The sequence below is a fragment of the Pristis pectinata genome, chromosome 17 (assembly GCF_009764475.1).
Source record: "Pristis pectinata isolate sPriPec2 chromosome 17, sPriPec2.1.pri, whole genome shotgun sequence".
Taxonomy (NCBI): Eukaryota; Metazoa; Chordata; class Chondrichthyes; order Rhinopristiformes; family Pristidae; genus Pristis; species Pristis pectinata.
Window position 1 is genome coordinate 23,871,909 of NC_067421.1, and position 16,052 is coordinate 23,887,960.

Consider the following 16,052-nt stretch of genomic DNA (forward strand, 5'->3'; position numbering starts at 1 on the left):
TGAATTTAAGCAAAGGATCAACAGTACCACTCCTAATTTTTTCCAAGTTTAAACATGCTATAGTTTGAGAGAACCATTAAAAGTAGTAGGGGGTATTGGATCCTTCCATTTAAGCAAAATGGATCGTTTGGCCATTAATGTGACAAAGGCAATCATACAGTAAGTGGAAGCAGATAAATGGCCAGACTCTATCCTTGGTAAACCAAAAATTGCAGTGATAGGGTAAGGTTGTAAATCAATATTCAATACAGTTGAGATGATGTTAAAAATGTCTTTCCAATAGTTTTCCACAAAAGAGGACAGAACCAAAACATATGTGTCAGAGAAGCCACATTCGATTTACATGTGTCACATATAGGATTTATATGGTGATAAAAACGGGCTAGCTTATCTTTGGATATATGGGTCCTGTGAACTACCTTAAACTGTATCAAAGAGTGTCTGGCACACATTGAAGATGTATTAACTAAATGAAGAATTTTCTTCCATGTCTCTGTAGGTAAAGATGTATGGAGTTCACTTTCCCATTCATTCTTAATTTTGTCCAGTGATTCTGGATGTATTTTCATAATTAAATCATAGATTATTGCTATCAAGCCCTTCTGATAAAGATTAAGACCTAAAATTTTTTCCATAATTTCAGTTTTATATGGTGTTGGTAAAGAGGGTGTAGTAGCTTTTAAAAAATTTCTAATCTGCAAATATCGAAAAAAGTGTGATCTAGACAAATTGTATTTGTTAGACAATTGTTCAAAAGATGAAAAACAGTTATCAATGAATAAATCATGAAAACATACTATTCCCTTCCTTTTCCATATAGAAAAAGCTGAGTCAACTCTGGGTGGTTGAAAGAAAAAATTAGATTGAATGGGACTTGACAAATTAAGTTTAGCTAGAAAATATTAAATGTAAATTTTAATTAACTTTAGGAAATCAAAATTTATTTTTAAAGATGAAGATAACTGTATAAGTAGACACTTAAGAACAATTTTTTTTTGAAAGATGAATATCATCTCCAAAGAAATCTGGAGGAAATCTGTTTCATTGAATTGTGACCTAGTTACAGCAGTTAAGGTTTCATGTCTTGCACCTACTACCTTATGTTACATCGTTTTCAAAGCAGATTGATCTGATGATGCAATTTTATTTTGACATTTACTTTTTTTAAACCTTTCCAGTTTCACTGGTTTCTCCAGGCCTCGCACAAACTATAACAAAAATAAGCTGATTGATCCTCTGTGGTTTCCCACAGTTTCATTCCTCTCCTTGGCCAGTTGTATTAAGCTGAATTAGATTGCTCAGAGGTTGCATAACCTTTCCATTCACAAGATCACCTAATCTACTTCCGTAAAGTCGCCTATCTCTGCTCCTGCAAAGGCCCATCTGCTGCTGAAACACTTCCATACTTCCATTACTGCCAGGCTCATTTCTCCTTTCAGGCCTCCCATTTTCCATCTTCTATAGACTTCTCGTTAAAATTCCTCTGCCCATAATCTAATTTAGACATCCCAATTACCCATTACCATAATATAATTCAGGCAAGCCCCAATTACTCATCACCCTGTGAATGTTGACCTATACATGCTTCCGTTAAACTGACGCCATGAACATAAAGTTTTCATCCTTGTTTTCATGGCCTTATCTGTCCTTTTGTCTGTGACCTCAAACAGTTCAACAGTGCTTTGGGAATTTTATGTACTCCATACCTTAGCCTCTTTTACATTGACCACTGCCTTTGCCCTCATCATTGGCAGAGGTGCCTTCAGTAGTCTAGGCTGTAAGCTGTGGATTTCTCTATTTGAACCACTCTTCCTGTCCACCTTGCTCCTCCTTGAATATGCTCTTGAAATCCAGCTTTTTGATTAAAGCTTTCAGTCCCCTCAGCAAAAGTCTCCTACTTTGACTCAGGTGTGACTGTGCAATTTATATTGCAGCTGATAAACAAATTTCTGTTTGGCATTATTATTGCACCAAAGCATTTTAAAAAAATTAAGGCTTCAAAATCTGGTAGAGATTGGCACACAATTCATTTTGGGCAAAACTTGAATGTGTACAGTTGTACAAAATACTAATATTACACGAGCATTGTTAAAGTAGCTTTGTAAATATTTTGGCATTACTTGACAATATAAACTTATTACATTTTACTTGGAAGCAGCATTAACTATCAAAAGTGATTAAAGTGCACAATTAGGATTTTAAATGTTAACAGCAATTTCTTTCTCATTCTAATTTCTAACTTTATCAAAGCTGTTTTGTTTTCATGGATCCTATTCAAGATGGAAACTCCTGCCTGCAATTCAATATAACAAACATTTTCATGCACAGTGACTGATTCTGCCATTTTCTTTAAGTGACTGCAGATATGGTGTTTAACAGTGATCTTCAAATTGAGGTCTCTTTCAAAAGTTGCTGTATTTAATCCTTTCTGTTTCCAGTGTTATTGAGTGGGTGAGTGTTTGATATTACTGTGATTATAACGTGCTCCAGGCTGCATAAGAGCTCCTCAAAAGAGAGAAATGAAAATAAGAGTGGACGCGATGTCCAAATTACGAACTGCTGGAAGGCATAAAGTAGATTCCAACAGATTTTATTTTTAAGCTGAATTTTGGTGTAGAAGAGTATAAACTCAACATGTTTCTAATAAATCTTGAAATGTATAGGAAATTTCTTCCAACCATGTTAAATGTAACTGAAGCAGTCCTTCTAACAAAGCAGTTAATATTATGTCAATCAAAACATTTTAAAAGCTGGGTGAGCATTGGATTTGGAGTGAGTTTGATGATTAAATGATTATGGTGTCATTTAGCTTAGCATATACACTTGAGGAGTTGAAAAGGAGGGAGAGTGGGTTTGGGAGAAAATAGTAAGGAAAATAGGTTTAGAGCATTTGAAAGAACAGTAAAAGGCCATTTATCCCAAACTACAGGAAATCCTCAGGCTCTGTATTAAGCCCAGCCATCTTCAGCTGCATCATCAATGACCTTGCTTCTATCATAAGATCAGAAGTGGAGATGTTTGCTGATGATTGTACAATGTTCAATTCAATTTGCAACTCAACAAATGAAGCAGCAACCTATGGCTGCATTCAGCAAGACTTGTCAACGTTCATGCATCGGTTTTAAGTAGTACATAACACTCGTGCCAGACAATGACATCTCCCACAAGAAAGAGTCTTAGCTTCCTATCCTTGTAAACCTTCCTGGCTCGGGAATACATCACCAGTCCTTCATTGTTGTTGAATCCTAGAATTATGTTCCTAGTAGTATTCTGGCAGTACCTTCACCAGAAGAACAGCCACATTTCAAGAGGATGGCTCACCACCACCACCACCTCAAAACAGTTAGGGATGGGCCATAAATGCTGACCTTGCCAACAATGCTTGTGTGTACTGCATAGCTTTTTTGTGTTTTAATGATATTGACATTGAAAAGAATGTTAGTTGACTTTACACCTGAGAAAACAGTAGCAAGAATATACTGCATCATAGTTTACTTTTATTGCCCCCCTTACCTGTTGGAGGCACTCACAATGGCACTTTGTCCAGGTGATAATTTGTCATCCACATTCCCAAGGATGATAACATGTAATCCAGCAGAGACAAGTCTGATTCTTTTTGCACAGAATGTCCGTGTCCATGTTCCAGCCAAAAAAAAAGAGTGGAAATATACAGAGCAACAACCTTGGGTGTTTCTTTTTAATTAACCCCTTCCAAACTCTGAGGAACTATGCCAGTTTTTGCATGTTCATCTAATTCAGCATAGATTGGGAATATATTTTTTTATTAGTTTAATATGTTCACAGGAAAAATATTGTCATATAACCAGGGTAACAAGCCAGTTAAATATCTTTACTATTTACTATTTGATTATTTTATGCATTTTCAATGTAACCCACACTGTAAAACAAATATAGCAAAGGTACCAAAGGGTGTCAGTGGTCATGGAATTGCACTGGAACATGCATCACACCCCATCCCACCACACCCGCCTCTCCTTTTTCCTGGGGATTGTGATCCTTGTTGTAATTCAATTTCATGGCCATCGACAGCCGTCTGGTACATTTGCCCAAGTGCCCATTTTTCATGTGTGTATCAACGGTGAAGCCTAGATCCCTATTAGGTATTACATCCAACCCATTCATATTGGCAAACCATATTTTCGGGTTTCACTGCAGAGTGATCGAAAGTGAGAGCCCTGTTTGACTTGTTGCCCCCAACCAAGCTGCATGCTGTTTGAATTCATGTAGTTTCACATTATTCCTTTCGCACACATCTACTGATTTATGTTCTACATTAAACCTGTAAGTTGTACTTGTTAAAGTTGATTGAGTGTGCAGCTGGCCAACTTGAACATTTGATTAGATGGTAAGACTATTAAATGATGTCGTAATTTGCTTAACGATATTAGATGTAAAAAATAGTTTTGGCTTTTATGACAGAATTGTAAATTATAAAGAAATTTGAGAATATATGTTGGTATATTTCACTTGGTTAAATTTGTGTTTCATGGGGGGGATTGCACTTCAGGTGGCTACTGTGTCTGAGAAGTCTCGGATTATGGAATTAGAAAGGGATCTAGCATCGCGCACAAAAGAAGTTTCAGAGCTTCGACAAAGACTTGTGAGCATTGAAGTTTCTGGTAATGTGGACAGTGCACCTTTGTTGGAAGAAATTTCCTGCATGCGAGATAAGCTTGCAACAATGAGCAAAGAACATCAAAATGAACTTAAAGCATTGAAAGAAAAACTTGAAACCTCAGAGGAAGATCACCAAAAGGCACTTCAGCAGCTGCAAGCTGCGACTGAAAAGGTATCCAAGGAGAATGTGACTCTCAAGTCCAAATTGGATCAAGCCACTACTGAAAACTCAGAGGTTATTAGTCTATGGAAAAGTAAGCTCGAGTCTGCAATAGAATCTCATCAGCAAGCCATGGAAGAACTCAAGTCTTCTTTCAGTAAAGGAGCAGATTCCCAAACCACAGAGCTTCTAGAGCTGAAGAGTAACTTTGAAAAGCTTAAAGCAGACCATCAAATGGAACTTGAGAATATTAAAATACAGCAAGATTTTGAAAAATCAACCTACCTAAAAAAAATTGAAGATTTAAAATCTCAGCTATCAGAAATCACTGTAGAAAAGGAGAAAGATATAGATAATCTGAAGTCACAACTGGAATATGCTACAAATCAACACCTGGTAGAAATGGAAGAGACTTTGACAAAACTACAGGAAACCAAAGAGAAGGTAAAGGAATTGCAAATTTTGCAGTCCAAGAGCAATGAACAGGCACAAATTGTAGAGGCATTAACAGCTAAAGTAGCAGCAGCAGAGCAAAAGGTGATGGGTTTTGAATTGCTACAAGAAGTTGAAGCACAAGGTAGAGAAGAAATCAAAAGACTTGAAGAGAAGCTTGCAGCTGTTGAATCACAGTTGAAAATCAGTGAAGCTTTAAAGCTTTCTGAAGGGAGCAAGGTATGTATATGCTTTTTCCGTCTTTTATTTCAAAAGGTTTTAAGTCAAACATCATCTATGAAAATGACAATTCACATAATTGAACCTCTTAAAATTTTTGTTAAATATTTTGTCCATTTAGTGTAGTTGGAAAGATATTTCCTTAAACATGACAGTTTGAACATATATTTTCTTCAACAGTGAAGCATAATGCAAAAGCTGAACTTTTGTTCAATTTGATTCATCAAGTTTTAAATCAAAATCAAAAAGAAACATCCAAACCATGATATTAAGGCCCAGATTTTTCTTTTTGAGTGAATGTGATGTATATTATTTATGTGGGAAAAGATAGCTCTGACTTCCATTGATGTAACATTTTTAAAATATCCATTTGTCCCATGTTAAATCTGAATTAAAGAATTTCTGTGGAGGAGATGGTAAAGACCAAATAGTTCTCAATTTCTTTCAAGATCAAAATAATATCCACATGTTTCTACAGACACTGGTTATCATAAGTAACACTTAGACCTGGCATTGAAACTGAGAGTCAAAACCATTTCTAATAGCAATTTGTGCATAGTGGAAGCCTTGTTTGTCCAGAATAGGAAGAGCATGATAGTCCACAAAGTCTTTCTGTGTTCATGAAAATCATACTTGTGTAGGCTATGCTCATTATGTATTTGTTAATAGAGAAGTATTTTGTTAAACATCGAAACTATAATGCAACAATCCACTATGGAGAATGTGCATCTTTGTTATCCAAGTGTATGTGCACTTGCAAGCTGTTAAGTTTGTTGCTATTGTTGAAATTTAAACAAAACCTTGAATTTGCCAATATTTACTTGGAAAAAGATTGTTCATCTCAATCTATTTAAGAATTGCATTAGCTCTTACCTTCATAAAAACTGGTTATTCATGCTTTTGCATGTATAGCTATGCTAAATGTAAGCAAGTTTAACATTCTCAGTTACATTGCATTAGTATGGATACTTACACATGTACAATCATGTTATTGCACACTTCTGAAGACTTACTTCCTTTAGTTACATTATAATTTTGAGTAAGTTGTATATATTGAATTAATACTGTTGTTAGCAAAAAGAATTATTTAAATAAAAGTTCCTTTAATAAAAGCAGAAAATGCAGGAAATGCTTGAACAAATCAGGCAGTATAACAAAATTAGGATTTAAGATTACTGATCTTTCATCAGAATTAGAAAAAGTTAGAGATTTAAAATATTTTAATCAAATACAGATGAAGGAAAAAGAGTGATCTGTGAAAGACAGAAATTTAGATTAGAATATAAAACTAGGAGCAGGAGTAGGCACTTAGCCCTTCTCGCCTGCTGCACTCTTCATTAAGATCATGATCTTCTACCTCAGTGCCATTTTGTGGCACTTTCCCTATACCCCTCAATTCCCTTAATACCAGAAATGTATTGATTTCTACTTTGAATGAACTCAATAACTTGTCCTCCACAGCCATCAAGGTAGAGAATTCCAAAGATTCACCACACTCTATGACAAAATTTCTCCTCATCCCAATCCTAAACAACCTGCTCCTTTATTCTGAGATTTTGACCCCTGGTTCCAGACTCCTCGCCCAGAGGAAAAGTCCACCCTGCATCCAGCGTGTTGAGCCATGTCAGAATGTTGTAAGTTTCATTAAGATAGCCCCTCATGGAAGGAGTCTAGTGAATCTTTGACGCATTCCCATTACAGAAGGTATATTTTTTTAAAATAAAGAGACCAAAAGGTTCAGTCTTACCAAGTCCCTATATAATTGCAGTGAGACAATTTTATTCCTATACTCAAATCCTCTTGTAATAAAGGCCAACATCCCTTTTATCTTCCCTAATCACTGGACAGGACCTGCATCTTGGGTTTTGGTGACTTGTGTACAAGGATGTACAGATCCCTTTTGAACATCAACATTCTCTCACCACTTAAAATAAATACTCCTCGTTTTGTGCACTAAAATAACAAAACTTTTCTGCATAAATAATGTTCAAAAATGGAGAAGTGTCAGAGAGATGCAGCATGGAAATGGACCCTTTGGCCCATCCAGTCCATGCTGACCATCAACCACCCATTGATACTAATCCTGTTTTATTCTTCCTGGGTTTTCATCAATTTTCCCCCACATTCTATCACTCACCTACACACTAGGGGCAGTTTACAGTGACCAATTAACTGACCAATCTGCACGTCTTTACACTGTGGAAGGAAACTGGGAGCACCTGGAAGAAACGCCCACAGTCACAGAGAGAACATGCAAACTCCACAAGGACAGCACCCAAAGTCAGGATTGAACCCAGGTCTCTGGCGGTATGAGGAAGCAGCTCTACTAGCTGCACCCCTGTGATGTAGACAAGATCTATTCAAAGAACATCAGGCGGACAAACACTTACAACCTACCTCAATATTACCTGTTTCTGGCTTTAGCTGATTAGGCTGAACTAGCAACTTGGGTTGAGTTTTGAACTCCAGGTCTTTTTCATGTGGTGGTCCTAGGTTCATGCTACCAAACCAGCTCAGGATCCCTGTTTATACTCCCTTTCTAGTTCTTTGTTCAGTCATAATTGTAGGCTCTGTACCCACATGCGTATAGTGTTGCTCAATACCCATTATTAACCTTAATCTGTTTTCTTGCAAATTTCTCGGGCATTTCCAATGTCTGAACTCAGACAAGCATCTCCTTCCTAATTCAGATACTACTTATCATGTTTACTGATTTGTAATCACCTGTCTAATCAAAGCTTGGATTTCTACTTGTACTGCTGTTGCTACCTGTCTCTTGTTTATCATCTTTAGCCCAAGTCCTTCCCTCTCTTCTATCTATTTAAAGCTGCCATTGTTTGTTCTATGTGTCTCTCTCTGACCTTTATACTTTGTTCTGCTATCTCCTACTACATTTGTTTGTAATTGTCCCCAATTAGTAATAACTACATTAGGGAAATATTCATTCCCAGCCTGCTTGATTAACAGAGTTCACATACAGGTGGCTTAGCTGAATTCCTATAGACCCCACCCCACTCCTCACCCCCAAGCAACTTTGCAACTCATGGTGCAAGGGAATTAGAGACTATACTGGAACAAGGAACAAAAAATGGGTCAAAAGTCATCTTGAAGTTAGCAGGGAAATACCTCCTTATTGGTGAAAGTTTGCCAATTTGAAATTTATCTTCATTTTTCTCCACAGATAAAACTTCATCTTCTGCTGATTTCCTGCTTTTTCTGTTTTTTTAAAGATTTTTCAGGGCTAGTAGTATATTATTTTAGTACTTGTTCTTGTTAACTCCTTTCTTATTTGCAATATATCTTGTTATGCATCAGTCTATTGTTGAAAGATAAATAGTTATAGTGAGTCTGGGTAAACTATTCTAAGGTTATTGTGCTTTCTGTATCTATTTCACCAGGGGGGTGGGGGGGGGAGCGGGCGAGGCAGGTGATAGAATCTACACCATTGATCATTTCTGTATTAGCTACTTGTCCACTGACTCTCCATTATCAAATTGTTTCATGTTATATATTTGCGCTTGAAATTTATTGATTTATCCACAGTTCCCATTTGCACGTTATATTTTTGTAAATTAAAGCTGCAGTATTCAAGGTAAACGTATTTGATCTTCAGTAAGGAAACAGTTTAATATAATATGTAAAGGATTGTTAAATAACAAGATTCGGGGAAAATTTTCTTGGTTGTTTAGTCAACATTATTGATGTTGACCAGCTTACAACATTAATAAATTGTGTAGAATCTAAGGAATATGCCTGCTGTTACAGATGTAATAAGGCTTAGAAATTTTTTTTTATTTTTATATCTAATGCATAAATAAACCTATGGGAAAAGAAGTGTGTTATATAGATCAAAAAATGAGCTGATATATGAACTCAGTAGGTCAGGCAACATCTATGGATTCCAGCATCTGCAGTCTCTTGTGTCTCTGCTCTATAGATGTTTTTATACTTGCCATATGTATTTGTTAAGTCTCTTAAATAACTCAAAATTGATTGTTATAAAAATTTCAATCTGTTATTTTGCATATTGCAGCTTTAAATTTATATTATTTTTGAGTTTTGTTTTCATAATTTCTATTGTTTCAACACATTTATCCCCTTCGCTTTTATTTTTTTTGTTGCAATGAACTTGCATACTTGTTACTAGGTTATTGATTTGGCCAAACAGCTCGAGGAACAAGCTCAGTCAGTTGTTAATCTGAAGCAAAGTTTGACTATAGTGAGCCAGGATAAACAAGCTTTCGAGCAACAACTGCAGACTATGGTAAGTGGCTCATTGCACTTCATGTTATGTAACACAGAGTCTGTTTGAGGCAGGGTTGAGATACTCTACATAAGGTAGGTGCAACCACTATTGTCAACGTTATCAAATATAAATAGTTGCCGGCTGACAAATTTTATCTGTTGTTTTCTGGTCAAATAATTAGGAGAACAATGCAGTGTACAATCACATTAAGAGTTTATTCTGGTTTTGGCTCTTAAAATGCTTGTTGTATGTGAAAAGTAGTTAGTAATGTCTGAATTTGGGCACTAGAGTACTGGAGAAAGTGTCTTACCTAGTTGATGAAAGCAAAAGTGGATCAGGAGTAAAACTTGTCATCTATTTTCAGTGGAAAGAAATTATCAAATCTTAACATCAATACAACGTGATTAGTTTAAACATTACTGTGTAAAGTAACTTCTAAACCATTGCAATTTGTATTTTTCTTTAATTTCCTCTGATCTTGAGCAGTGAAGGAATGTCATTAATTTATTGCCCTGGGATAAATTGACTATTGAAACCTGTTTAAAATGTATTTCATGCACTTTCAGAAAGAAAAGTTTGATGGAGCATCAGAAGAACAATACAAATTGCAGCAAACATTGCAAGGTAACTTGAAAGTATAGTAAAACTAATGGGGTTCTCTGATTGAACTTGCTATGTACCAAATACATAGCAATAATAATGGTGCATGGAATTGATTAAAGGGAATATGGCATATGGAGAAAAGCAGTGGGATAAAAGTAAGTTTTTTAGACAAGAAAGATGTGATAAATGATGTTCTAAATGGTGTGAGGCTAAATATGGGAGACAAAGGAACACTATTAAGTTTATTGATGGTCCCAGTGTATGGGTAAGGATATGCACCAAAATTGGTAGAATTTTAATGGTAAAAGGAGGCACCTTGATATGCATTCATATGGTTATTAAGTGATGGCAGCGTGAGAAATAAAGCTATTAAAGTGAAAACAGAATGTTTAATATGTAGAAATATAAATTACTTGTAATGTCAAACTTTCTAAGATCTGCAGGTGATGTTGCCATTTAAAAACTCCTTTAGTAAAGATCTAGGAAGCTTTAAAAATGACCCAGACAAGATTCACTGGAATAGTAGTGCAGAAAACCATTGACGCTTACTAAAAGGGAGCCGAGAAATTAGAGCTTTTTAACAAGAAAAATAATTTATAAAAGAGGTTAGTGAGAGTGTGGGATTCTGCGCTACAGTTCATTGTTGCAGTCTAAATTCTTTTTACAAGGGATTTAGATTGGCTTGTAAAGGGTGAATATTTTAAAGATATGCTAAGCAAGAAAGGATGTAGAATTGGATTCTGCAGGTTTTGTTTAATAAAAAAAAATGGCATGGATTTGTTGGTGTTGTATGCTGTGATCCTTTGCTGGATTGTTATTCAGTGATTGTATCCTAGAATATCTAGCCACTAGGATAAGTTTTGTCTCTGGTTTTGCTATATAGGACATATAGTGGACTAGCACGCTGAACGTCGTTGTACTGACTTTCATATTAAGATAGTTGAGCTCCAGAAACTAGAATCTCATCCAGTATCACCAACCATCATGGTACATGGAATTTTGGTGTGGTTAAATTGTACAAATTCTGCTTGAAGCTTTCAAAAGGGTAATGGTTATCCCCCAAAATTCTGGTCTAAGATAGTTAATCTGTGGTCTTATACATTTTAACATATTTTCTTGATTAGAAACACTTGCAAAGCTCCTTGCAAAAGAAGAGCAAAGCACTTCACTTTCTTCTGAGGTTGTGGAGCTCAAATCTCAGCTTTCTGGTAAGTTATATTTTGAAATGCACTGAAATTCAATTTCTGATGAGTTTATTTTGTAGAAACTTTGAATCTTGACTCTGGATTGTGTATTTGGTCATTTAGAAATTAGGTTGGGTTATCATCCACCAGTAACGCTCCCCAATTCTTTCTCCGCTACATTGATGACTGCATTGGTGCTGCTTCCTGTACCCATGCTGAGCTCATCAGTTTCGTCAACTATGCCTCCAACTTCCACCCTGCCCTCAAATTTATTTGGTCAATGTCCGACACCCCTCTCCCCTTTCCGGATCTCTTTCTCCATCTGCAGAGACAGATTATCCACTGACATCTTTTACAACCCACTGACTCCCACAGTTACCTTGACTACACTTCCCAACCTGTCATTTGTAGGGATGCTTTCCCCTTCTCCCAGTTCCTCTGCATCTGCCACATCTGTTCCCATGATGAGGCTTTCCATTCCAGGACATCAGAGATAACCTTTTTTTCAGTAAACGGGGTTTCCCTTCCACCATCATCACTGCTCACCTGTATCTCCTCCATTTCCCGTACATTTGTCCTCACCCCATTACCTTCCCACCCCCCCCACCCCAAGGCATAATGACATAACAGGGTCGGGGTTCCCCTTGTCCTCACCTACCACCCTCATCTGACACCTCATTCTCCGCTACTTCCGCCACCTCTAACAGGATCACACCAGGCATGTCTGCCCCCCCACAACCCCCACCCCCAATCTCTGCTTTCCACAGGGATCGCTCTCCAAAATGATGTTAAGAATGAGGGACGTCAATTATTTGAATAGAATTCAGAAACTGGATTTATTCCACTTGGAACAAAGGAAGTTGCAAAGAGATCCTGAAGCAAATATTTAAAATCATGAAGAGTATAGACAAAGTAGATAGAGGGAAATGTTCCTATTGGTGGAGGGGTCAAGAACTGGGGGATATAGAATGGAAGAGACTGGCAAAAGAACAGAAAGTGGTTTAACCAGTGAGTGGTTAAGGTATGTATGCACTGTAGGTGTAGTACTGGAGCACATTCAATTGTTGCTAGATAATTATCTGAAAGGAAATAATTTGCAGGGCTATGGGTAGAGTGTAATGGTGTGAGGACAAGCTGAATTGTTCTTGCAGAGAGGTGGTACAGACTTGGTGGGCTATAAGTATTCTGTGATTTTGTAAATCAACCCAAGGAAAGTATGTTGTTCATTGACCTCAGTACAGTCCTCTATTATTTTAGCAGGTAGAAGCTTATTAGTGGCAAATTAGGTTTCAATTTCCCCTTATCAAATCTGGAGGTATTCCCCTTATGGGTTGGTGAAACTTAACCTAGATAGTACACTCTAGTGTAGGAATGATGAACCAAGATGACAACCAAGAGACAATGAGTCTCTGAACTTTCCACTGTGTATCAGGTAGATGATTGACATCTTCATGGTACTTCTGTCCTTTCCTCTTTGTTTTCTTTGACAAATGAGACCAACGGATCTCTGCAACTTTTTTCATGACAAAAAAGACAGAAATTAGTCTATGTATTCACTTAAGATATGCATGGATCACTGGCAAGGCAACCATTTATTGCCCATTCCTAACAATCCTTGAGAAGCATAGTGAGCCAGCTACTTGAACTGCTGCAGTGGTCTTAGTGAAGGTGCTCCCACCTTGCTATTTGAATGAAGTTTGAAAGTTTAGATCCAGTGATAATCAAGGACCAGCAGTATATTTTCAAGTCAGAATTGGAGACTTGAACAGGATCCTGAAGATAGTAGTGTTCCCTTGTACATGATGCTCTTATCTTTCTTATTGGGAGAGATCATGGGTTTGAGTGGTAATCGCAGAGAGGAAGAGGGAGTGGGGAAAGATTTAAAGAAGCATGTAGGGGTGTTTTTGAAAAAGGTAGATCGGGAGGAGAGAGAAAAGGGACAGAGGGGGAGCAGTTTACCTGAAATTGGAAAATTCAAGGATTATGATGTCAGGCTGTAGACATATGGCTAGATATTATTGAGATGGGGTGGGATGAAGAAGTAATTGCAAGCAGATGAATTTACAAATTCACAAAGACAAACAGAACTAAGGATTGCTGTGACTAAATTAAAGACCTAAGTTTCATATTGGATACAATAATAAACTTATAATTTAATTGCACAGTGGATAAATATTCATTCAAATATAAAAACACTTCGTTATTAAATGTTATATAATGTTTTAGAATGGATGTTTACAGATGTTTAATAATTGCTAATCTCTGTGGTACCAATTAAGAATAAGTGTAACTTTTTCTTGGAAGTCTGACCTTTTAATCTCTCAAAATATTTGCACACTTGGAGTGACCTCTAAGAGATATTTTGATTCTTGAGTTTATAAATGCAACTTAGTACAAATTGCATTTATTGCTGTTTACATTTTTGTGTGTGATGGATTTTTCTTTTGTTAGCTATGGAAAGAAGAATTAAAGTTGAGGAGGAAAAGGCTGAACAACTAACTGGGGATAAAACCAAACTTGAGAACACCATCTCTGAGATGATTAAATCTTCAGGAGACAACTCTGCTCAGCTTACAAAGATGAATGAAGAGCTGAAACTCAAAGAAAGGTGCCTTGAATGGAATGGTTTGCTTGTGATTTCAGTAATATTAATGTTGAACAGTGAATCAATCTTGATTTGAAAATGTCTATTAATGTTAAAATGTTTAGATGTTAATTTGCCTTAAAACAAAACTAACTGTTTTTAATATCCTGAAGAGCGGAGAATACAGTTAGATTTAGATGTGGATTGCAGTGGATATAAATTGCATATTCAGGATTGTGCATAGTTAGACTGACAACGTGAGGGACTAAATTGGCATGTGGACAATAATGTTGCAAATAATAGTATTGCACTTTCTGTGCTTTATAATTATATGGATTATCAGTCCTTAGATATTTTTACTATGGCTATATGGGGATTAATCAGGTGAAAACATTTTTTTCCACTTCAGGAGGCAGGATGAACTACAAGAACTGGTTCGTCAATCCAGTGAAAAGATTGCTTGTTTACAGGAAAACTTGGAGCAAGTCACAAATAAAGCAGAACGGATGCAGGAGGAGAAGCAGCAGAAACATCAGAATGAGCTTCAAGCAATACTGAAGAAAATGGCAGACCTGGTACAAACTACTATTTGGGCATTGCAAGCCAATGTGCCTCAAAAAATTATAATCTCCTCCACTGTAAAGGAATATAGTGTGTCATTTCATTAAAAATGCCATCTCTATTGTTCACAGAACCTTGTTAACTAACATCTCTAGCAGTTACTGTATAATTGTTATAAATATGCAATTTAGGTAATTTAGGTAAAGGGATAATTCACTACTTGTGAATTAATGTATTCATTTGAATGTGGGATAGTTTATTCTGGTTAATATTCCCTCAATTGTACAGCATTATAATGGCAGAAATTATTTCAGATGTAAATAATTAGACAAATTTATTGAATACCATAATTTTCTAATTTTACTTTTAAATTAAGAAAGAAGTATTCCATTACATATTTATTTAGAGAAGTTATGTTGGATGTCAATGATGAGATGTGACATTTTTGTGAAGGTGGAAGTTGCAAAAATTATTCTTTGTTTATTCCCACAGCAGCAGCAGGTGGAAATGCACAGCACACACACTAAGGAAATGCAAAGCAACCATGAGAAAGTGGTTTCAGAAATAAATAGGAACAATGAAACTTTAGTGAAGGAGCTCAAGACAAATTTACAGGAAACCAAAGAAGCACTGAAGAGCTCTCAAGAGAAGAGTAATCAAAGAGAAAAACGCATAGAAGAACTGAAGAAGCAAGTGGAACAGGTCCAGGTATTCCAGCAACTATTATATTTGACTGGTTCATAGAGGGTATTACATTTTTTTTTGCACTAGTTGTTGGGGATTGATATGGTGAAATGAGTAACTTTTTTGTCTGCATCTTAGATGTGCTGGGCTCTTTATTGGAGAGAAAAAAACTTTTTGTTTAAATTTTGGATTTTTTTCTGATTTGATACTATGCCTGTAAAATGATGTATTTTTACATAAAACATTTTAATTAAATGTTAAATACATCATAATACATAAACAAATATATCATACAACTAAGTTCTATATTCCACATTTGGCTTTTTAGGGCAATTTCAATTTCACATTCTACACTTAAAATTAAATGGCTTGTGAATCAGCAGCAAGTTACTAATATTTCAAAGAAAACCTTGTCTCAACTCAAGTTGTATATTTTTTCACCTTTGTAAATGCTTTAATCATGCAATTTAGTGAAACTCATAAAATAGATGATTTCTGAGGATTAGAATAAGCTACCAAAGCACAGTTACTACACGTCTTTGATCACCTCTGTTTAGTGTTTTACAAATTATGCATTTGTATTTGGTACATTAGGAAAAGTAGTAAGCATTTTAATTATTTTCATAGTAAGTACAGTAGATAATATGTTAGCTATTTTTATTTTTTTAATATGCTAATTTAAGTATAGTATTTCGGTAAATTGCATTTGTAACAGCAATA

The 16,052-nt window shown here is 36.0% G+C and overlaps 1 protein-coding gene across 7 annotated transcripts in view; it reads left to right on the plus strand.

The window, feature by feature from the left end:
* Positions 1 to 16,052, plus strand: part of clip1a (CAP-GLY domain containing linker protein 1a) — a 125,720-nt gene that overhangs the window by 63,708 nt on the left and 45,960 nt on the right. For 5 of the 7 annotated variants that reach the window (XM_052031877.1, XM_052031871.1, XM_052031872.1 and 2 more), the window contains 7 exons: positions 4,529 to 5,470; positions 9,618 to 9,734; positions 10,283 to 10,340; positions 11,444 to 11,527; positions 13,955 to 14,111; positions 14,497 to 14,662; positions 15,141 to 15,356. In XM_052031877.1, the coding sequence (XP_051887837.1) occupies positions 4,529 to 5,470; positions 9,618 to 9,734; positions 10,283 to 10,340; positions 11,444 to 11,527; positions 13,955 to 14,111; positions 14,497 to 14,662; positions 15,141 to 15,356 (1,740 nt within the window). The remainder of the gene's footprint in view (positions 1 to 4,528; positions 5,471 to 9,617; positions 9,735 to 10,282; positions 10,341 to 11,443; positions 11,528 to 13,954; positions 14,112 to 14,496; positions 14,663 to 15,140; positions 15,357 to 16,052) is intronic. The other 2 variants (XM_052031875.1, XM_052031876.1) reach the window with 1 other exon arrangement.